The sequence below is a fragment of the Crotalus tigris genome, unplaced genomic scaffold, assembly GCF_016545835.1.
Source record: "Crotalus tigris isolate CLP2741 ecotype Arizona unplaced genomic scaffold, ASM1654583v1 scf7180000023830.6690815, whole genome shotgun sequence".
Taxonomy (NCBI): Eukaryota; Metazoa; Chordata; class Lepidosauria; order Squamata; family Viperidae; genus Crotalus; species Crotalus tigris.
In genome coordinates this window covers 2,531,918-2,558,804 of record NW_024100214.1, presented here as the reverse complement: position 1 = coordinate 2,558,804, position 26,887 = coordinate 2,531,918, and the positions used below count along the sequence as shown (strand labels likewise).

General features: G+C 37.5%; 1 protein-coding gene across 2 annotated transcripts in view; it reads right to left on the bottom strand.

Moving 5' to 3' along the window:
- Positions 1–25,625, bottom strand: part of WDR7 (WD repeat domain 7) — a 206,132-nt gene extending 180,507 nt beyond the window's left edge. For both annotated transcript variants that reach the window (XM_039322127.1, XM_039322128.1), the window contains exons 1-12: positions 25,448–25,625; positions 16,651–16,822; positions 14,995–15,101; positions 14,669–14,747; positions 13,020–13,194; positions 11,144–11,220; positions 10,414–10,533; positions 9,554–9,699; positions 8,110–8,224; positions 7,087–7,228; positions 5,869–6,111; positions 2,573–2,793 (exon numbers count right to left, since the gene is read on the bottom strand). In XM_039322127.1, the coding sequence (XP_039178061.1) occupies positions 2,573–2,793; positions 5,869–6,111; positions 7,087–7,228; positions 8,110–8,224; positions 9,554–9,699; positions 10,414–10,533; positions 11,144–11,220; positions 13,020–13,194; positions 14,669–14,747; positions 14,995–15,101; positions 16,651–16,809 (1,584 nt within the window). In that variant the 5' untranslated portion in view covers positions 16,810–16,822; positions 25,448–25,625. The remainder of the gene's footprint in view (positions 1–2,572; positions 2,794–5,868; positions 6,112–7,086; positions 7,229–8,109; positions 8,225–9,553; positions 9,700–10,413; positions 10,534–11,143; positions 11,221–13,019; positions 13,195–14,668; positions 14,748–14,994; positions 15,102–16,650; positions 16,823–25,447) is intronic.
- Between the last annotated feature and the right edge of the window lie 1,262 nt (positions 25,626–26,887).

Below are 26,887 nucleotides of genomic sequence, written 5' to 3'. Positions count from 1 at the left end.
AGGTACAATGTATGCATGAAAGCAGAGGCTGAATGCACACACGCTGTAAGCTCAGCAGTGTTGAAAGACTGACCATGACATCAATGTCTAGGTAAGACTTTGAAATTCAAAAGATCAGTCAACAAGATAGAATGTTCTCAGTGCACAAATCAAGGAAAGACATTTATTTCCTTCTCTTTTTAAGACAATACAGCCAATACTATTATTTCTTACAATATTAAACAATAGTTACATTGATATGCAAGCCAGACAAGCATTTGTCAGTGATTTACTACAAAATATGGGGATTTTCTTAATTGTCACATACTATGTGCCATTGGGACTTGGCCTTCTAAGGATACATATTATAAACTGTCACAGTAATGATAGAACAGTGATGGCGAACCTTTTAGAGACTGAGTGCCCAAACCCTAACCCAAAACCCACTTATTTATCGTAAAGTGCCAGGGCTGCATCAGCATTGTGGTGCCCTCCGGGGGGGAGGCAGGGAGGCGCCTCTGAGTGCCGCCTCTGGCACGCAAAAACTGGGGGTGCAAAAATGGGCCACCATGCTGCAAGCTGCAAAAATGGCTGCCGTCGCACTGTGGGGTGCAAATACAAGGCGCTGCACCATGCAAGAACGGGGCAGGGCTAGTGAGTATCACGCAGGCACTAGCCCCGTCCCATTTGCAGTGCGTGCATGCTCACAGTCCCGTGCCTGCATGCACGTATGCATGCATGTAAAATGCTTCCCCCTCCTTTTTCTATCAATCAACAATGGTTGGTGACTTCTGCTCTACCACCTCTACTCGAGCTTGCTAGTTGTCCGCTTCACTTCCTTTGTGCTGGGCGGGGCTCCTGCTCTGGGCAGCGGTGGCGGCCTGATGGACCTGCTGTTGGCAGCGGTGGCGCACATGCCAACAGAGAGGACTCTGAGTGCTGCCTCTGGCACACATGCCACCACTGTGATAGAACATGGCTTAAATAAGTTTAGAAAGGAATATAGGGGAGTCAACTATTGCAAAGGTGCTTTGATACAGTTCTCTGTTAACCAAGACTCAAAGGCAGCACAAGTAAAATGTTCAGAACTAATCATATTCCTCAGGAAGAAAGAAAAGCTTGAATATGCAAGCTTTCCAGAACAGAAATGTGTTTCTTAAAAGAATTGGAATGGATTGGATGTATGATTCCTAAAAGATTACATAATGGCTCCCATTAATTCCTAGCTATCACAGTCAGCAACTGAGAATTACAGAAGTCACCATCCACTACATTGAGAGGGTAACCGACTGGGAAAGCTACAACAAGATATTATTATTTATATGATTTAACACAGAGGTCCCCAACCTTTTGGGTACCAGGGATCGGTTCCGTGGAGAGAGGTTTTTCCATGGATCGGAGAGTGTGTGGTTTTATGTGCTGCCTGCATCTCGCGGATGGGGCTTTGCTTGTTTGTGCGGCACGGTTGCTGGCATGCCACGGCCCAGTCCTGGTCCACAGACCGGGGGTTGGGGACACCTGGTTTAGCATTCATTTAAGGTACTTAGACAAAATAAAATAACTTGTACAGTGAGCTGAAAGCTAAATGAGACTTTAATTCAAGCTAAATAAGTTGGCTTATTGTAGTCTAAAATCTAGAGCATAAAAATGATTGGGTCTGGGCAGCCAATTCACATCTTACTTATGCTATTTATTAATTGTGGGATTTTCTCTCCTTTTCCCCTTATTTGCCCTCTACATCAGAGGTCCCCAATCCCTGGTCCATGGACCACCACTAGGCCACGGTGCAAACAAGCGAAGCCCTATCCATGGGATGCAGGCAGCACATGAAACCACGTCCCCTCCGGTCTGTGGAAAAACCTCTCCCTACAGAACTGGTCCCTGGTGCCTAAAAGGTTGGGGGCCTCTGCTCTACATAACTTCCAGGAAATTCTAAGCATGAATCCTCTAAAGGAGTTGAAGTCTACACAACTTAAAGTTGTCAAGATTGGGAACCCCCACACTAAGGACTATATATTTTTATAAGCCATGTTTCTAATATACACTTCTGTGTTAAATTTTCTAAACCATGATTTCAAATACTTTTATTTATTATTTTCCACTAATAGATATTTGTGCACATCTATTCCCCTTAGTCCCTTTGTTATTACTGTTAACACCTACTAAATCGCAAATATCGAAGAATAATTTCACTTTTGTTCACAATTTAAACATTGCATTAAGCAGGAATTAAGTTCGCAATAACCTCACAATTGGACAAATTATTCTGTCATTTCTCTATTTATGTGTGAGGGTATATGTAATAAATTATTTGTATTTAAATGTTATTTTGCATATTCTGCTTTACTGTTTTCTGATTTATTTATTTGAAACATCTAGATAGCTGCCCATCTTTCAGCCAACTCTGTTGTACGCTATCCTTCACCATAACTTGCAAAGTGATATTCAAATTTTTGAAAATAAAAGTATATAAACATAAGGTCAACCAATAATAAAAAAAGATTTTCATGAAAACAATTTCAACTTGAAAACAAATTATTCTTTATATTAGTCATAAGAGAGGCATGTGCCAAGGAGATGTTCATTAACTTACACTGCAATTTTCTGGAGGAACCAAAAGTTGAGTGATTTCTCCACCATGCACACAGAAGATGTGTTTCATTTCTCCAGAAAAGATGTCCCATATAATGACAGAAAAATCTACACCACCCGAGACCAAGTATCTCTGATCGTAACGAGAGGAGACCTGGTGAGGATACAGCAAACAGGTGACTTTGTTTCGATGTCCCCGTAGAGTTCTATGAGGTGGCCAACCTAAAACATTAAAACAGAAGAAAACACAAAACGCCACATATTGTGGGTCTGCAGGAAATCTTGGTAATTTCAAGATAAGAAGAAATTGAAACAGGAGCACATATGCGTTTGTGTAATAAAGATATGCAAATAACAATGTACAGTAGAAAAAAAAATATTAATGATAAAGTTTCAGTATTCCATTTCTAAATTAATTCATTTTCAATCTATTTTTTTTGACGAGGTCACTTCTATTTCATTTGCTACTTGTTAATTTAGCATCTATCATGTAGCATATCCAACCTCATCTGCAGTGAAGCTTCAAGAAGACAGGTGATCAGTTCCCTAACCTAAATGCACCAAAAGCATTTCACTGTATATATTTGATGGCCGGTGCCTGAAATATGTACAAAAAAGCTGCTAGATAAGTTTCATCTTCTAGGGTCAAAGATGCATATCTTTCTAACTCTTACTTTAACAAACAGAGTCAATTCCATTTGAAATGATAGTTAATAACTTGAGGTTTCCAATGATAAACAAACAAAAGCTTGAAGGAAAATGGAAATTATCTTTGCAAAAGTAAGAAGTATCCAAATCAGGAACTTTTGTAACAGAATGAAAAACCCTGAGAAGGACAGATTGAAAATCACACTATTGGCTAGAGTTTAAAAGACCTTGTTTATTTAATTTGTTTAGTTATGTTTGTCACTAGCTGCTTGCTGTGTAATTCTGGGCTGTTTACCACCCAGTTAAAAGCAACCAAAGATCACCCAAACAAAACATATCCTGCCTGGTATATCTGCACAAGTAACATTCTAAAAAGAGACTCTTCTAATTTCATGGCACTGTGCTAAAGAGAAAAACCATTGCTTTCCATATGGAAGATAGGATTAAAGTCATCTGAATGTTAAGAGTATGCTATTCCACAGGGTTGGCACAATGACAAAAGAACACATCCCTCCTATTAGGCAAAAATAACTGGAGTCTACATTCAACTCAGCCTTGTGCCCTAAAAGGCTTTGCACATGACAACCAGCATCTTAAATTGCACACAAAAGCACTAGTGGGAGCTAATGTAGCTTGCAAAGTAGTAGTATTATGTGAAGGTACTGAATTGTATCCCTGTATTCACGACTAGCACTATTTCTCTAAATGGGATTCAGAAGGAGTCACCACAGATTCTTTAAAACAGGTATCATATTTTCAGTACAAAACATACTTTTTGATGAATGGTACTTGTTATCTGACATTTTTCTGTTAAATGAAACTTATAGACCAATTATCTGAAGTAGCCTCCCATTGCAGTAATTTTATTCAAGATGACCTTCTCACTACTTGAAAGTCATTCAATTGTTGTTGCTTTATTATGCATTTAAAGAAACTGATTCAAGTGACCTATTGTTTATTCCTGGGATGAAGATGATAATGACAATGATGATGATGATGATCATCATCATCATTATCAGGATCATTTTCAAATTCATTGGCAGGCCAAGTATCCTTTTGCTGCCGCAAAGATCAATACATTCTCATTTTGATCTTTGCTGTAGCTTTAAAAGCAACAATAATCATGACCAGTCCTACAACAGACTTATTATATACTCTACAGCATGGGTGTCAAATCTGCGATGTCACCTGATGTGTCACAATGTATCGCGACTTTTTCCCCATTGCTGGCAATAGTGTGGGCGCGGATTTGGCATGACGCATCCAGCCTGCGGGCCGGCAGTTTGACACCCCTGCTCGACAGTATTCAAGGGTATTCTGATCCTATCACCCCCTTCAGCTTACAAATGCAAGGCACTGAAACAAAATGCATGAGCTAAATGATGACAATTAAGATTTATTTTTATGAACTGCTTTCAGTTCTTTGAAATATAGCCGCATCGATGAGAAATACACTCAAAGTACCTTCAGCATAATTCGTGAATTTAAAAAATAATTTAACAATTATAATGAATGCAAGCATTATTCCATGCATAAATGGAACAACCTCTTCTATATCAGTTGAATATGAATACAGGTAGTCCTTGACTTACAACAGTTTATTTAATGACAGTTCAAAGTTACAACGGAACTGAAAAAAAATGAGTTATAACTGTATTTCACACTTGCGACCGTTGTCACATCCTGAGGTCAGTGATCAAAATTCAAACACTTGGCAATTGATTCATATTAATGACAGTTGCAGTATCCCAGGGTCATATGATCACCTTTTGCAACCATCTGACAAGCAAAGTCAGACAAGCCAAAAAGGTCAACACAGTGCTAGGCTGCATTAACAGAGGGATAGAATCAAGATCACGTGAATACCATTTTACAATGCCTTGATAAGGCCACACTTGGAATACTGCATCCAGTTTTGGTCACCACGATGTAAAAAAGATGTTGAGACTCTAGAAAGAGTACAGAGAAGAGCAACAAAGATGATTAGGGGACTGGAGGCTAAAGCATATAAGGAAAGGCTGCTGGAACTGGGTATGTTTAGTTTAATGAAGAGAAGGATGAGGGGGACATGATAGCAGTTTCCAATATCTCAGGGGCTGCCACAAAGAAGAGGGAGTCAAGCTATTTACCAAAGCGCCTGAAGGCAGGACAAGAAGCAACGGGTGGAAACTAATCAAGGAGAGAAGCAACCTAGAACTAAGGAGAAACTTCCTGAAAGTTAGAACAATTAACCAGTGGAACAACCTGCCTCCAGAAGCGGTGAATGCTCCAACACTGGAAGTTTTTAAGAAGAGACTGGACAGCCATTTGTCCGAAATGGTATAGGGTTTCCAGCCTGAGCAGGGGGTTGGACTAGATGACCTCCAAGGTCCCTTCCAACTTTACTATTATTATTACATAAAGTCAATGGGGGAGCCAGATTCAATTAACAAACATGTCACTTATTTGACAACTGCAGTGATTCACTTAAGAACTATGGCAAGAAAAGTCATAAAATGGGGCAAAATTCACTTAACAAATATCTTGCTTACCAAGAGAAATTTTGGGATCAATTATGATCATAAGTCAAGGACTGACTACCTGTACAGATAACCAATTTAATTCCCACAAGTTAATAAATCATCCCTGAGCCCTTATTATTTCACATACCTCTTCTGCACATATGTTCATCTTGCAAAAGCTGAACTATAGCAGTCTGAGTGGCTGGAACAATTACAATACTTCCATCTTCACGACCACAAACCAGTCGCCCATGTGCTGGGATGTAGACACTTGCTGTCACCTTCAAAGGCTCATCACTATTTGGTATGAAACTCAACTGATCTATAATACCAGCTGGGTGGAGTTTGTTAAATGCTTCTTGTAGAGAAGTAGAAGTAGTAAGCGGCAATCCTGATTTTTAAACAAAATACATTTGAAATATTAAATAAATGAAAGGCTCAGAAAAAGCAATGCCATAGATAATTTTCACTAAATTAAAATCTTAAAAAAATAAGCTTGTGCATGGCCTTGCATAGCAGTTTAGAATTTGTTTTTGTGAATCATAAATGAAGCAGTAAGGAGGGAATTTACTAGTGAGAAAAAAACTGGCTCTAGTTACTAGGAATAGGGTAATGAACAATGGTGAAGAATTCTGATGGATTGGGCAGAAGACCAATATATTTGCTAATTCCTCTAATTAATGTAGCTAATGCTTCCCTCAAGTGGAGCCGGACTCTTGATGGCAGCAACAGAGAAGTGGCTTATCTCTGGAGATATAGTTTCATCTTAACAGTCTAGCTTACATTTGGGTATTTTCTGATCTTAATAGAAGAAAATATTTGTAATTTTGGGTTGGAGTTCTTGGTGCCCTCTGAAATTGGTTGTTTGCTTGCAGATATTTTCATTATCCAACTAAGTTATAGCATCAGTATGAGGGTTACTTAGTACAGAATTCACCAACTGTTCCGGCTTTGTGGACCAGTGGGGGGAGGAGAAGGGATAGTTCCATGCAAGCGGCCAGCAAGCATGCACCGGTGCAGCTCCATTGCGTCGGTGTCATGCACATATGCCCACCACTCACTCAAATGGAGCGTGCATGGACACGTTTGCCTGCTGCTTGCATAAGTGGGGATGTACATGCGTGAGCGCTCGCCTGCTGTTTTTGCAGCCTGGTTGCAAACAGCTCATGGCCTATTCATGGACCGCAACCCAGAGGTGGGGGACCCCTGACCTAGTTGAATAAGGAAACATCTGCAAGCAAACAATCAAGCTCAGAGAGCACCAAGAACTACCCATCTCCTTATTCCTTGTCTAAATAGAAACCAAGACTGACCCTTCTTCAAGGTTACAGTACTAGGTGTTGCTACCTGCTGTGACAACAATTACCTTCAGTCATATCTGGCTTGTCAAGTGAATCTGGAATACTCCAAATGGTGAGCCTCCCTGAAGAGTCCCCCTGGATTAGTAGTTTATGGAAACACTCCCTACGGCCATAGAAGAACCGGGTGACAGGAGGGCAGATTAATAACTGTAAAACAAACAGGGCATTGAAACAATATTTTAGACAAGTTAACAGGTAGAGCAAAATCTTGCTCATCTGGATCCCAATTCTAACTATGATGCCTATGTGAGATCTTAATTTCAATACTATTAATTGAATTGACAATGTCAGGAAACATAGTCCTATAAAAGTAATATCTAACAATGTAGATAATATACAATTGTATATTGTATGCAAGATATAAGACAGATGTTATTCAATATCAGCAATTATTAACTCTTTTAAACAATCAGTATACAATATAATTTCAAGATAGTGTACAGAAAAGGCATATTAAAGAAATACAAAGCAAACATAACATTGTTTATCTGATTTTCAGTCTACTCCAGATCTGGGATCTTTGGGGCAAATAAAAAGCTATAAAAACAGCAATACCCTGTAATAGAGCTCAAAAGAACATGTTAATAAACTGCACCTGAAAAATCACGAAAATAAAAATTATATAAAAACATAAGTATCCCAACGTAATATACAGTATATTAAAATGTAATATACAGTAGATTAAAATGACTATTAAAAACATCTGGAAAAATAGAAATGGGATACCAAAGGACATCTGTAAAATTGCTGGATATACTTCTTGTAGAAAGCACTCTATATTAGGTGAAAAAATGAAACCGGTATTAAAATATAAGTAAGTAGCAACACATATCCACAATCTCAAAAGGACTTCAGTTTTTAGCTTCTAAACCAGGGGTTCTCAACCTTGGCAACTTTAAGACTTGTGGACTTCAATTCCCAGAATTGAATTCTGGGAGTTGAAGTCCACAAGTCTTAAAGTTGCCAAGGTTGAGAACCCCTGTTCTAAGCTAATAAAGTTTCTAAACACTAAGCAAGTCAAATCTTACCTGTTTGTCTGCTTTCTGCTCTCCTTGGTCTAGAACACAGTAGAGTTCAGGAGGACTGAGGTTTTCAATAACTTTTCCAACATCACTGCGAAATGATTTGCTAGCTGGTAGGCAACTGGGAACCAAAAAGTTTATATCGAATAGTTGATATAACAATTAAGAAACGTATCTTAAATTGCCGCTTCAGCCTTCACGTGACAACAGTGAACTAGATAGTTTAGAGCAGTATTTCTTAATTTCAGCAAATTTAAGAATTCCTAGATGGGGAATTCTGGGAGTTACCCAAGTCCACACATTTTAAAGTGCAAAGCTGAAAAATACTGAGTTAAAAAAGAGGGGTTATATTTAATAGTTTAACTATAAATGTGGAAATAATGTGGAAATCCACATGACAGGCAGCGTTAGAAAAATAGTTCTAAAATGTGGGATCTATCTGTACAATACTATCTAACAGCAATCCTCTACATAAGGTAAAAGCCATTATCCAAACTTAAGAATAGTTCAGGAGCTGGCTTGCCTAATTAAGTTGATGAAATTAGCAGAGGTAGAAATAATAAATTTCTGTAGATCTAAATTTAACTACTCACAGAGAAATTTAAAAAGCTAATCACCTACGTATCGACAATATGAACTTTATCCTTCATTCAGCTTCACAAACTGCATAATAAAGCCAGCTCAAACATATTTATTTATCTCTGTCACAGTCCCTCTCTCTTCTTTTCTTGCACATAAAGAGAAATAGAGCTGATCCCAGTCTCCTATGATGCCCAAGTTCAGAGTACTGGGATATATTCTTATTTTTTTGTTCTTTCAATCAAATACATCCAGAGAGCCCTGGTGACACTGTGGTTAGAATGCAGTACTGCAGGCTAATTCTGCCCACTGCCAGAAGTTCGATTCTCACTGGTTCAAGGTTGACTCAGCTTTCCATCTTTCTGAGATCGGCAAAAGTTGAGGACAATATGCTGACTTTATAAACTGCTTAGAGAGGGGCTATAAACCACCATGAAGCAGTATATAAGTCTAAGTGCTATTGCTATTCTCAGAGACAGCCTAGCATGGTCTCTGCAGTTTTCTTGACAAGGTTTTCAGGAGTGGTTTGCCACTGCCTCCTTTCTAGGGCTGAGTGAAATAAGGTTACCCAGCTGGTTTGCTAAATCATGATTTCTAGCCTGATGCCTTAACCATATCATGAAACTTGCTCTCTGTTCTAATAACAGATCAGTTAAAAAAAAAAAGGGTATGGCCTGATGAACTATTCATTAGTATCACTATCCCTTATTCTATGTGAACACACAAAACTCTAGAGTGATATTTATGTATGTATGTATGTATGTATGTATGTATGTATGTATGTATATGCTGTATGTATGTACTTATTTATTTATGCATTTATTTCTTTATGCATTTCTTTATTTATTTATGCCCTATTAATATCACATACCTGGCTGGCAGTTTATATATAAAACTTTGTCCATCTTCAGTCCATATTATCACTTTGTCTGCTGACACAAAATCACCTCCTGTCCAAGTCTGTCCATTTTCACTTGGAACTGAGCATAACAAGGAATAATCTCCGGCATCAAAAACCTAAAGAAAAGTAATTACATAATATAAATTGATTGCAAATTAATAAACATAAATACAAATAGCCTTTCTTACAGTTTCTGCTATTAGTGCTTTATTTATAAAAACAATAATTGCATTTGTTTATTAAACCCTTTCAATAAAAAAACCAAAAAAACAAACAAACCCCAAAAGATACTCAGTGGAATTTACAATTTAGAATACCTAAAGATACTAAAGAATATTTAGAAACACAAGACAAAGATATAAACAATCAATAAAAAATTTCAATTCAGCAAATCAAAAGCCTGCAGAAAAAAAAGTATCATTCTCATGTATGAGAGGCCATATAAGACTGCAAAAAGTATATGTTCAATATCAGAAGCAATTCTCTAAAAAAAATTAAAGAAAAAAGTTTGAAAGCAAAAGCACTGTGATCATTCTAGTAAATATTATTTTAAGGTCTGGATAAATAGTTGTAGTTTTCTATGAAAGTAGCAATCGAGCAACTACGATGTGAGCTCATGTACCCTAAGGCAATTAGCTCTGCAGAGAAATCACTGTAGACTAATAAATTTAGAGTCTGACTGTCTGGAGATTATTTATTTATTTATTTATTTATTTATTTATTTATTTATTTATTTATTTATTTATTGCATGCTTGCCTCATGCACAGTCTGAGTACAGGAGACTGAACAACAAAGAAAAGCCAACTTTCACTTAACTGGTTATCCTTACCCTGCAGTATTTAGAACAAACTACCAAAAGTGATCTTTGGGTAAATGCACAGAAGGAAATGCTCTGGCAGTTCTGACAGTAAATTGGTTTAGATTCCTCTTCAAAGATTGGCTCCGTATCCTTGAAAGAAATTAAAAGTAAGGAGAAATGTAAAGTCTTTTATGCAATAATCTACAAGAAACTTTTATTTCTCTACTTCTTTCTAAATTACTCTTTTCCAATTCTCTTTGTTCCTTTTGTAACCTTGAATCCTAGCTTGAAAGATTTCAAAATATAAATATATTTGTCAGTATGTATTCCATCCTTATTTTTAAATTTGGTGCATCATTCTAAAATACCACGATGCTATACTATCATTATTTAGAATTCAAGGCTTGTTGGGAAGAAACTATTTGAGACCTAGGAACATGATAACAATGAATTCTTCTTTCTTGAAACAGATAAAATATAGAGGACATTTAATCCACAGTTTACAATATCAAGTCTTCTCTGTCTGCATAAAGCTTAAGAAAAAGAAACAAACCTTCTGCTTAACAAATTATAAATAACCGTTGGGCATCAGGGAGAGCATATCTGAGCAGAAACAGAACACCTGCTAAAAGCATACCCACCTTTCAAAGATAACACAAGCAGTGAAAAAAAGTCAATCAACTGCAAAAAAAAAAAAAAAAGCCACACATTGGAAAAGAAGTTCATCATTATGAGCTATATTTATAATGTTTTTCCTTACCTGCATGTGACTCATTTCAGAAGTTACAATCCATACTTTAAGAATGCCAGCCACAGATACTGCTACAACAGTATCCTCTAGAGAAAAAAAAATAATAATCATTATCCCACAAGACACAGAGAATCAGAATTATTACATAAATTCAGTAGTGTTTATCTGACTAACACAATAAAAAAAGATGCTGAGGATAAAACCTAAAAAATGTATTTATTACACATCACATTCTTGAGTTGAGAATGTCAAGGGAATACATATAATAATAGTAAGTGGGAAACAGACAGGAGCAAAATATTCTGTTCAATCTCTAATGGAGATTCTCAGTTATTTAGGTCATGGTTGTCCCAAAGGTGCTTTTTCAAAAAGTAACTGGACCTTGTGTTTCCTTGAAGAAGTGGCACTGCTCATCTACAAAGCTTCTTCAGTGCATATCTCCATTTCAAAGCTATTGAACCAGTGCTGTCCGAACTAATGCTGTCTATGACATTATGTGAGGTCACATGACATCACAGAGCGCTGTTACTTTCCCACAAAAGTAGTACTTATTAATCTTCTCACAGTTGCATGCTTTCGAACTGCTAGGCTGGCAGGAGCTGAAGCAAGGATGGGAGCTCACCCCGTCGTGGGGTGCTCAGGTGTTGAACCTGGGCTGCTGGCTTTCCAGCTGGTAAGCCCAGCATCTTAACCACTGAGCCATGGCGCAGTTGAAACCTGACTTTTAAATAAAGTTTAAGTGAAAAATGAAAATTTATGAATACTAATAGTTCCTAAATGTAATTTTCCTGTTACCATACCTGGTCTTTTTTTTTAAGTTGGATCTAAAGTGAAGTCTGCAAATTATATCCATCTCATCATGTACCAGCACATGGTGACAGAAAATGAATGTCAACACAGTTCCACTACTGAGTGAGTTAAAATAGCTATGACATGAAATAACTGTATCATTCTAAACTTCATGCTATCTTAATGTTCTTGAATATATACATTTTTTTTTCTTCCATTCAATCATGTCTGTCTCTCAGAGACTTCCTGGACAGGTCCCTGCATTTTTCTTGGCAAACACGCATGTTCTAGACTGATTTCTTAACCGCTACACCAAACAGGCACTAAATATAAATATATTACAAGTTAATTAAAAAGTGGATAAAATATATCATTTTGCACATTTAGCAACTTTGAGACTTGTGGACTTCAACTTCAACAGCTGTGCTGGCTGGGGAATTCTGGGAATTGAAGTCCACAAGAATTAAAGTTGCTAAGTTTGAAGATCCCTGATTTTGCAGATCCATCAAGTAAGGCAGGGTTCAAATTCAAAATTACCCTCCCATAGATAACGCTCATAAAAAGATTTTTTCTAACTGGGCACTAAAGATAAATCTTAGTCAAGTTTTACTTCATGGAGAAACAATTGTACTTTTCTTCCTTAGATGAGATACTATCAAACAAACATTCTGAGGAAAACTGGAGTGAACTGGAAAAATCTCACTTGAAGAGAAAATAGTAGCACTACGTGAACCAAACCCAAAACACATCGCTTAATCTTAGGACTGAGGAATAGTTGCGGTATCAGCAAGAATTACGCAAAGCCAAATTCAGATGTGACTGAACTGATTCATACCTTGCTTTTTTAGTGATTTATTAATTTGTCTACTTATTATTGCTTCACCCAGGACTTTGACAAGGGACTGTGAGGCCCTCATTTCATTCCATTTGGCCTGTGGTCCTTGCCACATTTTATCTTTTATTGATTTCATTGTAATATCTTGGATTGTTGTGAGCCAGAGTTGTTTGAAGTCAGATGGCATACAGTTATTATTATTTATGGTTGCCAAGACAATTCCTGAAAAAATAAGAGCCTGAGCTATGATTATTGGCTCACCTTGTGTTCTGTGAGATCGAATAATGCTCATAGAACTGATCCAGTCCTTAGAAATCTTTGACACCAAGGAATAAAGAACTTCAAGGCTGGTAGCATCCACAACAAGAATTTCTGGATAATGGCCATGACACAACAATCTCCCTTCACGCTGAGTCCCAGCTGTGAATTGATAGAACTAAAAGAGAATGGAAGAATGACATCAGAGCCAGTCTAATGTGTGGCACCCCAAATGCCAGATAACCAGATTTTCTTTATAAGTATCATGCATGCTCACAACTGCTTAGTCATTGTTGTTAATACAACATCCTAGCAATCAATCCAGGAGAGTAAAAACAAATAATTTTTTTAAAAAGTGAATTAACTGACACCATTTTTAGAATGTATATTAGATCTGCAAGTTTTTTTTAAAAGTTTTGTTAAAAATCAATCTGGCTCAGAAAGCATTAATCATTGAAAATACAAAAGACTACAGAAAGTTTTCAAAGAGGTATTCAACAAAATGTAGGTCTACTTTTTGTGAACAATTAAAAGCAGTTACCTCTTTTGCCAAGCTCATACAACTGATTAGAACAATGGTTATGGTAAACAGTCCTGATAAATTCAACTGGAGTTATTTCATATACTAATCATTCACAAGAACATACCCACTTGGATACTAAATAAAATGATCAAACCATCAATCCTATTAATGAATTTAATGAAAATTAACGTAAAAATGTTGCTTTATAATAAAAGTGAATATCTACCACCTAAAACTGAAAACTATTTCTTTTTCTGAGTATATCATAATGTTGTATCAAGTATTTTGAGAAGAAACTAATGATTAATGGAATCTTTATGACTTAGTAAATAATTAAAATGAATTTTCCTGACTAGCGATATAAATCATTATTTAAATCAATTTTATTTAAATCAAATTTACCCTACAACAAATTACCTGACTTTCACTATTTCTGCATTCCAGCTGGCTCCTAAAAGACAGCAAAAACAGGTTCCTTTAACTGTCTCAGAATACAGCCATAATTTTATTTATTTCTTTGTGGTTGTTTTGCCAATTCTCCCAAAGATTATTAACAGTTTCAATTTTCAAATATTTCATCACATAAAAATGCTTATTACTGATGTACTTGTATCGTGTACTTGAGTACTTGAAAACCGTATCAGATTAAACAAAGTTTAAAAGCAGTTACACTGAAGCCTAGGTATTCATTTATATTTATACATAACTACAGATAGTCCTCAACTTACGACCACAATGGAGCCCAAAATTTTTGTTGTTAAGTGAGACATTTGTTAAGTGAGTTTTGCCCCATTTTGTGACCTTTCTTGCCACAGTTGTTAAGTGAATTACTGCAGCTGATAAGTTAGTAACCCGATTGTTAAGTGAATCTGGTTTTATTGACTTTGCCTGTCACAAGGTTATAAAAGGGGATCACTGAACCTTGGAACACAGCAAAGGTCATAAATATGAATCAATTGCCAAGCATCTGAATTTTGATCACATGATTATGAGGATACTGCAATGGTCGTAACTATAAAAATGGTCAAAACTCACTTTTTTCAGGGCCTTTGTAACTTTGAACGATCACTAAAAAAACTGTTGTAAGTCAAGGACTACCTGTAGTTTAATCCATACTTGAAGTATTTACCTGTATGCCAGTATGTGTGCAGGCTAATTTTGTAAATTCAATGCACCTTCCATCATTCACATCCCAAAGGCACATTTCTCTACAAGAAGAAAAAGAGGGCAATGTAGGTGTTAAGCAATCATTGCTTAACAATTGTTTATTGAAAGATCATTTTAGGAAGGAGACATTTAGAAGGATGATGCAAAAATTATAGCTGGACTGCCTTTGAAGGCAAAAAAAAAACCCCTGCCCAAGCAGATTTTAAGATAATATTTAATATAATGTTATAAGAGACCTAAATTAATTCAGTCGTTGACAGAAAATTTGGTTCAAAAGCAAATACTTACCCACTTTCAGATGCACTCACTATATACTGCTTTTCACTTGAAGAACTGGCTTTGGATAAGCAAGTGATTGATGCTGTATGACCAAACAACAGAGCTCTGGGGTTTATCTAGAATCAGGGAGAAAAAAAATAGAAATGACTCTAAGTCAGTGGTTCTCAACCTGTGGGTCGGGACCCCATTTGGGGTCGAACGACCATTTCACGGGGGTCGCCAAACAAGGCTGTCCGCCATTTTTTCCCCCATTTTCTTTGGCCAGGCCCCTGGCACCCGGTGATGTATAAGTGGTTGGGGGTCACCACAACATGGGGAGCTGTATTATGGGGTCGCGGCATTAGAAAGGTTGAGAACCACTGCTCTAAGTAATTTCAAATATTATTACAAAATAAAAAGCATAGTTAAAGGCATGAGAATAACACACATTTGTAAACTTTTCATACATTTATTTCTCCAATTATGAGGGAATACCTCTATCTCCACTAATTTGGGAAAACAAAGTATAAAAAGTTGAGAACACAGTGTCAAATACAGCTCCAAGGGACTATCCTGGCCATCTTTCACATATTGGATCAAAGCAGTTTTCATGAATTGTAAATAAATCAACCCATGGAACCGTCTTGCAAAGAAATATTCGTTATCTTTAAAATATTTTTTGAAAGAGCAAGATGAATGATTTGTGTGATGCATGCTTTTTATTCAGATAATTAAAACTATGTCAAAGCTCTAAGCTCAAACTATAAAAGTTTTTCATGGTGTTGCTATTAGGCTAGAGACCTTGAGAATTGGATCCCTTCCTATATAATTTGGGAAAGGGTTAAAAACACTCTTAATGGTAGATCATAACTTTGGAATAGCTATTGCCAAATTGATAGTCTTCATGCTTGAATGACTTGAGCGACCTACTTTTTAAAATTATCATGAAGAATAATATGGTTTGCATTCCAAAACAGCATCCAATTAGGTACTAGCCGCCCTTTTCTTTCTTATCTAATGTTACAAGTGGAAAACAGAGAATATTTACCCTGTTACTTTCTGCATGAATATGCTGCAAATGCAACTGAGTGTAATATCTGATCATATAAATCAAACAAAAAAGGATATAACAATTTTAGATTCTACGTTATTTGTTTTGATGTCAAAATTGCTCAAAGTCTCAGTCCAAATTACAAACACTCTGTATGCCTTAGAAATAAATAAATCAGCAATGCTGTTTTAGAAGCAGCATTAGAGAAACAGAAACAATACATTCCAAAATCAGTATTTGAATTAATTATTCTTTTTAAATTAAATTAAGTATGTTCATCTCCAAAGGACCAGGGGAGAAAGGAAGCCCTGCAGAGTCACTTTTCAACAGTGTTCAGTGATTTTCCATGGTTTAATGATTTATTTTTTTTAAAAAAGTCCGCACCGCCACAAAAGCAAGCCTATGAATACCAATAACATATATTGACTGTTCTGATGAATCAGCTTTGGAAGTAAGGATTTTCCTGGGAAAAGCATAGATACTGTAACAATGCATTTTCAGGAAATTATAAAACATGTACCCAGTTCAAACGGAACTGTATAGAAATATGCTTAAACTATATTTCTAAAACCACATTTCAAATGCAACTTATGTATCATTCTGAAATGTTTTCTAATTCCATGGTTTAAACTTACTTCTAAATCTGAAGAGAGGTCCCATAGACATATCTGACCATCATGACATCCTGTGACAATCATTGAAACATCATCCATTAATAGTATAGTCGATACACAGTGAGTAGGAGCTTTGCGTCCCCACAGGACGACTGGCAGGACCAAACTGTTGCCTGCCATTATGGTTTCACGCCTGAAAATGCAATTAACATAGTTTCAACTGCAAAAGTTTAATAAAAGCACCATGAAGTCATTTTCTTTAGTAGGATTTTAAAAATAAGATCTTGTGAAGCAGGCTACATACAGGCTCAACACCATCTCATGCTTTCACAGCTACAGATAACACAGCTTTATAGGTGTTTTAATTCATCCAAATGAAATAAGGTTAGCAAGAGAAGAACAGCAGACTAGTAACCAAACAATTTTTTCCATAATAATTTGAATCTGATCATTTATAAACTTACCTGCTGCTTATGTACATGATAAACTCAGTTTTTACCCCAATAAGCAACATTGTGGCTTAGTTTGTTATAAGAATTCATTTGACTATCTTATGAATGAAAGTACTATACAAATCAAGAAAATGGGTTAATTTACTAATAGATTAAATGTTATGCAAAGATGGATGGATGGATAGAGATAGGAAGAAATGATTCTTCGATACATGAATAATTATATATGTATAAGCAAATGTAGTTTTGTTTCTTCGTTAATGATTTTCAGAGAACAAACTATCGATTATAGAGAAACAATAACAATAGAGGAAATATGTAAAAATAGTAATTGAATAGGTTGATATTTCTCTTTTCCAAATGATATAACTATTCCAAACTTTCATTCTTATACTGTAGGTTGCTATTTCATCATTCTAAGAGCCTTGGTGACACAGTGGTTAGAGTGAAGTATTACAGGCAAACTCTGCCCACAGCTTGGAGTTCAGATCTGATGGGGTTCAAGGTTGACTCAGCCTTCCATCTTCCCAAGGTTGATAAAATGAGGACACAGATTATTGGGTCAGTATGCTGACATTGTAAACTGTTCAGAGAGTGCCGTGAAGCACTATGGAGCAGTATATAAGTCTAAGTCAGTGGTTCTCAACCTTTCTAATGCCGTGACCCCATAATACAGTTCCCCATGTTGTGGTGACCCCCAACCACTTATACATCACCAGGTGCCAGGGGCATGGCCAAAGAAAATGGGGGAAAAAATGGCGGACAGCCTTGTTTGGCGACCCCCGTGAAATGGACGTTCGACCCCAAATGGGGTCCCGACCCACAGGTTGAGAACCACTGGTCTAAGTGCTATTGCTATTCTAATGATCATACCGTGTTTCCCTGAAAATAATACCAATCAAGAAAATAAGCCGTAGCTTGATTTTTACATGTGTGCCTAAAATAAGCCCTACCCCCAAAATAAGCCCTAGTTAAGACCCCGTCCACTGATTGCACAAGATGAGGCGAGGCACACATGTAAAAAGCAAGCTAGGGCAGGGTTGGGGCCGCCCCATGCTCCCACACCCGCTTACCACCTCGCAGTCAGGTCTCCCATGCCCCAACATCTGCCTCACTGGCAGCTCCATCTAGCAGGAGCCTGTGTGGATGCTGGCCCACTTCTTCTGGTTGCTGGCATCTGCTTGGAGCAGGAGGCCACGTGGTGCATTGTTCTGTCACCACGAGTGCTGGTGCCGCAAGCAGTGGCACCAGCACGATGCATCATGCGGCATCCCATCATGAGCAGTGGCACTGGCTTGATGTGTCAGGGCGTGGGAGGCATGGCTGCGGCAGTCCTGAGGTAAGCGGGTGTGTGGTGCATAATTCTAACTCAACAAATCAATTTTTATTCCTTTTTATTCTTAACAATATGATACTGAATCAAAAGTAATCAAGACATCAATTTTTAGTGAACAGGGTTCTTCCTGGTTTATGTAACACAGAGATCTATAGATCCAGTTAGCCTTTTGTAAGCCATTAAACACCTGGCTATTCCCTTAGGCATTTGAGCCAGGAGGCTAAGTAAACTCTTCCAGTTAATGTTGTTTTCTTATAAATTGGAATTACTGTGACTTCAGATGCTAACTTGTTTAAATAATTGTATTTTTTTAAATTTTGTATGTTCTCCAGAGTTAATGCTCCATCACTGGAGGTTTTTAAGAAGAGATAGAACAGCCATGTGTCTGGAATGGTGTAGGGTTCTGCCTGAGCAGGAGGTTGGACTAGAAGACCTTCAAGGTCCCTTTCAACTGTTATTCTGCAAAATTGTATGTATAAATAAAGAAACAAACAAACAAATAAGGTTGATAGTCAAGTCTTGTTAATTGGACCTGAAGCGACCAATATATACAAAAGAAAAATTTAATGAATTGGTCTGATTTTAACACTATAATGTACTTAATATTTTTAAGTCTCTTAACTACAGATTTCTTAATATGAGATATTTCAACTTCTTATTCCAGAATTCTTGCAACTAATTAATATCCATCTTAGTGATGCTTTCTTGATTTTAAAAATACTCTAGAATTTAATATCCTAAACTCATTTCAAAACTGGCAATAATTTGAATACCGGTACTTTAGATGCTGTGGATGCATATGACCAAATTGTAGTACCAAGAGGTGTTTTAACTAAATGAATTAAAATCAATTGCCATTCTGTAATTCTAAAAAGTTAAAATTCCTCTTTTAATAATAAGATTGCTTTAAATTTCAGTAGTCTCTTGCCAGCAAAAAGTATTAATAGCCCAATTTAAAAACAAATACTTTCAGAACTGGATTTTTTGTAAAGTGAACATTTACAACATGTAATAATCATAATCATCATCATCATCATAATAATAATAAAGAAGTTGGAAGGAACCTTGGAGGTCATCTAGTCCAATTCCCTGCTCAGGCAGGAAACCCTATACCAGTGGTTCTCAACGTTTGTGTGATGGCGACTCCCGTCACAAACGTTCTGCGCATGCGCGGCGCCGCGCGCATGGGGGCGCCGCCCCCTGAGGGGAGAAAATGGCGGATCGCCTTCTTTGGCGACCCCCGAAAAATGGTCGATCGATCCCAAATGGGGTCGCGACCCATAGGTTGAGAACCGCTGCCCTATACCATTTTGGACAAATGGCTGTCCAGTCTCTTCTTAAAAACTTCCAGTGTTGGAGCATTCACTGCTTCTGGAGGCAGGTTGTTTCACTGGTTAATTGTTCTAACTGTCAGGAAGTTTCTTCTTGGTTCTAGTTGCTTCTCTCCTTGATTAGTTTCCATCTGTTGCTTCTTGTCCTGCCTTTAGGCGCTTTGGAAGATAGAAAATGTATAAAAGTTGAAATGATATTTCTGTCACAATATTTTCCAAATAAACACTGCAGCAATCTATCCAAGAAATAAAAACAGAATTTAGTAATTCCATTACTAAAAATGCAACCAGCTCTGTGTCATGGTATCAGAAAGCCACATATTAACTTTTTCATTATACCTGCAGTTTTTCCCTTCAGTGTTCCACAGAGAGATTTTTGTCCATCTATCACAATTTCACTCCAGGGAGAGTTTAAGTCATAATATTGTGATACTTGTTTTTTCACTCTGATGAAACCACTAGATTCTACAAACATATGCATTTTACCATACACACTGTTTGGTCTTTCATTCCTTTGAAACAAAGCTAATTCAAAGCCTGGAGCACAACCATTCTTCCACAGAGAAAATATTTAATCATAGGAAATCTTCACAACTGTCCTATTCTCTTTTAATAATGGTAGGTTTCTTAATCTGTTACAAAATTCAATACAGTTTAAAATTATGTATCTACATTTAGATTATATGTTAAACATAAAAATATTTAATATGGGGAGAATTATAGAGTTGTACCTAAACATGTCATGGATGGTTTTTTTAATGCTGGATAACGTGTACAACCAAAGACTGGATTGATATGTGTTTTTGTGAACTGGCTTCCTATCAATGTAATGGAAATATGATCAATTTTATTCTGTGTGGTCAAAGTTCAATATCACATTAAAAATATATAATAAAGTTTGTTGCTTTCTATTCACTTTAGTGTCTTTGTTTCTCCCTCTCTGTCTCTGAACATAAAAAAGTAAATTGGTTTAAACAAGAAAAAACAGAGATAGGCTTACTTCTTGTTTCAAAATTAATAATCAACTATAGGGAAATTGACATGAGAGAGAAAAAAGACAGGTGGACACAGCTAAGTCTTGCCCAAAAATCTTTGCCTGCTTCTGGCCCACTTGCTTACTGGAAGGCTTCAGTTGTGGCAAAGATAAAAATGAACTGGTAGTGCCAAATATAAATACAGAACATAAATATTTGTACTACTATTTTTAACCAGTTCTTTTTAAGTCTTCCCTGCCATGGAAACTCGCCAACTGGCCTTTGTATACACAAGGTTTATATGTATTTGCATGCATCTGCAATAGAGACAAAATACATCCAGATAAATAAAAGCAAATATAACAATCCTGGGGATAGATTAATTGCTGGAGATACTGCTGCATTTCATCTGTCCTGTTCATCTCTCTCCATCAATGCAAAAAACAAAACAAAATTGTGCAGCAACCTTACTACTCAAAAGTATTATTAAATTCAGTGAGGCTTCATTCCAGCTAGAGAAGGGTTTATAGGCTTACAATGTACACAAATAAAAAAAATATTTTTAAGAAAAGTAATTATATTCAAGAACACTTAACCTGGATTCATTCACCATACTAAATCATAATTTATGGTAAATCTATTCTTGCAAATCCATAATTTTATCGTAAACCCCCTCCCCACCACAGTCATTTAAGTGATACTACAGGTGGTGTAGAAGTGTGATTAATTAATAATGGAGACTTGATAGCGCAATAGTTAAAGTGTAGTACTGCAGGCAAATTCTGCCCACAGCCTGGAGTTCGATCCTGATGGGGTTCAAGTTTGACTCAGCCTTCCATTCTTTCAAGGTTGGTAAAATCAGGATCCAGATTGTTGGGGACAATATGCAAATAATGTTTATGTTGTAAACCATCCAGAGATTGCTGTAAAGCACTATGAGGTGGTATATGTCTAAATGCTATTGCTATAATGTACATTTTTTGGTTTGGGTTTACTACAAGAATTCAGTTCTTGAAGCCTATAAGCTCTGACTCATGGTTTAGCATGTTGTGGGAACCTAGCCAAACGCTTCTTCTTTAACAAACCATGGCCTAAAATACAGCATGAAAATTTAGCATTGCTCTGAGGTAACAAGAACGGTTCTGAAGTTTGACTCTTAAGGACTTCATGGATATATCCAAGGAAAAATTTCCCACTTTGAATTAACTTTTTTCAATGAAAACTGTGCACATATTATTCCACACACATGAATACCAGAAAAGACTGCACAATTATTCTGTTAGCTGTAAATGTTGGCAGATTCTTTAGCCTGCTGTGCCTTGCCCAAATAGGATCCAAACCAGAAAAGTAGGTTAAAATCTCTTTATGTACACAAGTAAAGAGAGGCATCTCATCCAAGACAAAGCTAGTGCTTAAGCTTCCTTGTAATATAGCAGTTAAGGCATTTGGAAAAGGTCTAATCTCAACTGACTTATGGCCATTTTTCACACTTATGTCCAGTGAAGCCTCCCCATGGTCACATGGTCAAAATTTAGATGATTGGCAACTGACTCATATTTATGATGGTTGCAGTGGTCCCGTGATCATTTTTTGTGACTGTCTGACAAGCAAAGTCAATGGGGATGCCTGATCCAATGATTCACATTGGCAAGAAAGGTCATAAAATAGGCCCAAACTCACATAATAACTGTCTTGCTTAGCAACAGAAAATTTGGGTTCAATTGTAGTGCTAAGTCAAGGATTACCTCTAGTCACTTTCTCTCAATCCAGTCTGCCTCATAGGCAGGATTAAATTAGGAGAGGCTCACAATCATTTTAAATTCCCCAAAAAGAAAGATAGGTATAAATACAGTAATTAATATACTTTCATCACACTGGTTTCAACAACTTGATGAACCAAAATGTAGCTTACTTGTTTATGGTTAGCCTAATATAGACTAGGATATGTTAAATGGTGGTTTAAAAGCATCAAATGTTACATGCACCATGCCAAGCCTTATCTATTCAATAATCTTGTTTAAACAACCAAAGTTTAAGCACATTGGGTGAACACAACCCTCCATAATCAACAGAAATGTTAAAGACACTTCAACATTCTACAAATATTTATGGTGAAAGTACTATACACAAATCAAATCTTGTATTTGGAAAATTATCCGATGATGGAAAATAGAATTCCCCCACACATAAATTACCTCTCAATTGTTTAGTTAAGGTTATGTTCCTTAAACCAATTATACTTAAAATAAATCCACTCATTTACATGTATACTTATTTGAAGTATGTGCTGCTGAGCCATATTTATATTCCAGAGCTCTAGCCTTAAAAAAAAAAATCTCCCTAAGTAATTACATTAACTTCACATTGGTTATTAATCAGCATGGTAGAAAAAAAGAGCCTTATGGAAAACTTTGCAACCCTTCAATTTAATTCTGTTCTACACAGCAATTCTCTGTGTGTTTATTTGGCAATAAACCAATATAGTAATCATAATTAGAAATGAAATTCATTTAAGCTATGATTGCAAAAGTTGAAGATTTTCACAAAGGACAGTTGCTATACCAAAAAGACTCAGCACTTTGATTTCAATATTAAGCAATTATTTCAAAAGGCAACTGGACTTTGTTTTGAAAACTGGACTTTTGTTTTGCGAAAAACAAAGTCCAGTTGCCTTTTGAAAAAGCACCTTTGGGACAACCATGACCTGGATGACTGGGAATCTCCACAGACATTAAGCAGTTCTTATTTCCCAAAACAGTAGCCATTGGAAAAGAACATGTGCTAAAGAGATAATTTGAAAGAAGGATGAGGAAAGAAAAGAAGCAATCAGCAACCAGAGCAAACTAGCGCACAACTGGATTTATTTGGTTTCAATTGATAACATTGTATGATTTCAGTTATTGTTTGTAAAACATGATTTATGATAATGGTTCACACTATTATGGTTTTCTCAACCACCAATGATCTTAGTGAAAACAAACCATAAACTCTAGTAGTTTTCTAATGCCATTCCTAAATCAACCTAACTTCCCTTTGGAACATGCTAATTAATGTCTAATAGTTTTCACAGGTTGAACCTCCAAACCACAAGCAGTCCAATCAGTTCCAGGTATAATGATCCAGCCAAAAGAAAGTGAGTGTTACTATTTATCAGTGTAACCCAGTACTGTATCCTAAGGAAAATCAAGTATAGTATAAGGAATATTAGCCATCCAAATAGAGTATGTGCAGAAAAGAGATCCTTCTCTCTCACATCAAATGGAAGAAGAGAGTGTCTTTTATTATATGGGTTCCAATAAGGAATCTGCCAATGAAATCAGCAAAACTACAATCTCTGACCATCCTCAAAGCAGTGGCTTTACTACAACAACATGATGCTAAATATTCATCTGTGCACTAACATAAAAATGCATCTCTGGGATCACCATATGAAATAATCAATACAAGGCAGTAAGTAGCTATTTTAAAAAAAACAAAAAGAAAGAATTTTATGTTTTCCTAGAATTCCCATGGTTCCCCAAACTCATCTCTGGATTTGGATGAAGAGTTTTAAGAGAACTATAATATGTGCACTGATCCATGTGCACGTTTCAGTTTCATGCATGCGAAAATAGATCATCTTACTAAAACACAATGGAAAAACTGATTCTCATTTTGGGGCTGAGGAAAACCTGCCAGAATAAGTATGAGTTAATGGTAAGTGGGCAAAAGGGGGATCTCTTGCCAGGAAAACAAGGTTGCATCTGACACAGGCAGAAATGAGTTGATCTGGCTACTCAAAAGGGTGACATTCAAATGGGGGGGGGGGGAAATATCAGAGGTGGGAGAGGCACACCTGGTACAAATGGGGTAGTAGTGATGTCCCCACCTCGGGAAGGGAAGGGAAGGGAAGGGAGAGGAAAGGAGGAGAGGAGAGGAGAGGAGAGGAGAGGAGAAGAGAGAACCCAGAGTTTTCACTCAGGGCACAAATGAGCAAGCTCACATTATCTCATTTCAGAGACATTATGCAAAGATAAGGAAAAGGATCTAATGCTGGGAAAGGTGAAAGGAAAGAGAAGAAGCAGACTGAATGAACCGAATTTCAGCAGTAAGGGGTGCAATGCTGGAAGACCAGATTAGGGACAAATCCCCATGGAGCAAATGCATCTTATGCGGTCGCTAGGAGGTAAAAATGACTTGATGGCACACAATCAATCGATCGATCGATCAAAGGGGGTGGTAGGAAACCTGCTCGAAGAGATCCACAGAGAGAAAAAAGGCTTCCCACCCGGGAAGCTAAACGAGCGAATTTCTCTAAAAATGTCATCTTGCTTCCCAGATAAAGTAACTCGCATCAACTCACCCTGAAAATAACCCTATTTTTTTTTTTAAAAAAAAAAAAGCATCAAGCACAAAACCACATCTGAGAGAAGAGATAGAAGGGGATGCGGGGGTGGGTGCTTACAAATCCCTCCTGGTTGTAAAAGGTTTGCCAGGCACACAGCGCGCAGAGACACACAAACACACTTCGGAAATGGGGGAAGAGTCAAATGAGAGGGTGAAGGAGAAGAGGGGCGGCGGAGGAAGCCACGGGATCCTGCTGTCAGCTCTGCAAACGAAAAGATGGTTGGGAGGGAACCATAAGCCAGAGGGGGAGCCTGGGGGCTGCAGACGGTCAACTTCTACCCGAATGGCAACCTTAATTCAGCCGAAAACAGGGGTCGTGCTGTCCCGACGGACTAGTACCTGCTTCGGCCGCGTGGAGCAGCCTTTCTGTTCCTCCTCCTGTTGGAAGAAGGTCGGCTTCAGCCTCCGCGACTGCCCTCGCCGGCTCCGCTTCCTGCTCGCCCCTCAGAGCCGGGGCTCAACGCAGCCGCTGGAAATCAGCTGACGGACTGGCAGCGGCCGCGACGGCTGCCGCAAGTGTCGCAAAAGAGTCGGCCGGTGCTTGGCGGCAGCCGCCTCGGCCGCGAGGCTGTAGCCATGGAGACAGAAAGACGGGGCGGAACTGGGGTGGGAGGGTTCCGAGATGACGCATGGCATCGATGCCCCTCTTTCCGCGGGGCGGGGAAGAAGAGCGCGGGTTGAAGAAGAAAGCAAAGTGAAATGTATTAATAAAGGAGAATATTTGTAGCTCAGGCTTCACATGGGGCTCCTTGGTGCTCTCTGAGCTTGCTTGTTTTCTTGCAGACGTTTCATTACCCAAACTAGGTAGCATCATCAGTGCTACCCCGAAATGTTAATGGGGCAGGAGATGCAGGCATGTAAGGGAGCGTCCTGGGAGAATATAGCGAGTGCCAGCAACTTAATGCTTTCTGACATCAAGCCTATTGTCAGCTTCCATAAATGGGGAAATGTCTATGGAGATTCTCAATCATCCAGAGAAAAACAAGAAAGTCCACTTGGACTCTGGAAAAAAGCACGTTTGGGATATAAATGGGGGCTTATGGTGCAAAAAGGATGGAGACAAAGATAGGGTTTTTGTTTTAGCTTGGCTGCACTGATTTTGCTGTAATTGTTTTAACTGTTGCCATCAGCTCAAAGTCCTGGTTTCAAGGTGGACAATCATACCCGTTGAATGAAATTACCACTATTTCACTGAAGCTAAAATTCAAGTAATGAATGGCATAATTATTACAGTATTTCTTTAATGGTTCTGTATTTTATATTTTTGAATTTTGATCTGACCTAAGAGCTAATCAAGGTATTAAGTAACGAATTACGTAAAACAGCATATAATAAAGCTTCCAGTAAAGTACCTTTGCTGATGCTATTCAATTTTCTCTGGCGAATGTACCCAGTTTTAAAAGAATCCTAGTAAAAGCACATTTTCAAAGTAGCATACCACAAAGTTTTAAACCACTCTATATAAAAAAATACGGTAATCCAAAAAGTTACAGCAGAAAAGCATCGGATATACATACTGACACAGACACTAGACCCAAACTTAAGACAATTTCTAAAGCTTCCCTATCTCCAGAAGAGTGTTTCTCAACTTCAGCAACTTTAAAAAGTTTGGACCAGCTGGCTAGCTGGGGAATTCTGGGAATTGAAGTCCACACATCTTAAAAGTGCCACGGTGGAGAAACACTGCTCCAGAATCTCACCAAAGGACCTGTATTTCTATTCCAGATATCTCATGCCCACAACCAAGATGGCAAACTTGCTCCTTTCCAGAACCTAAAA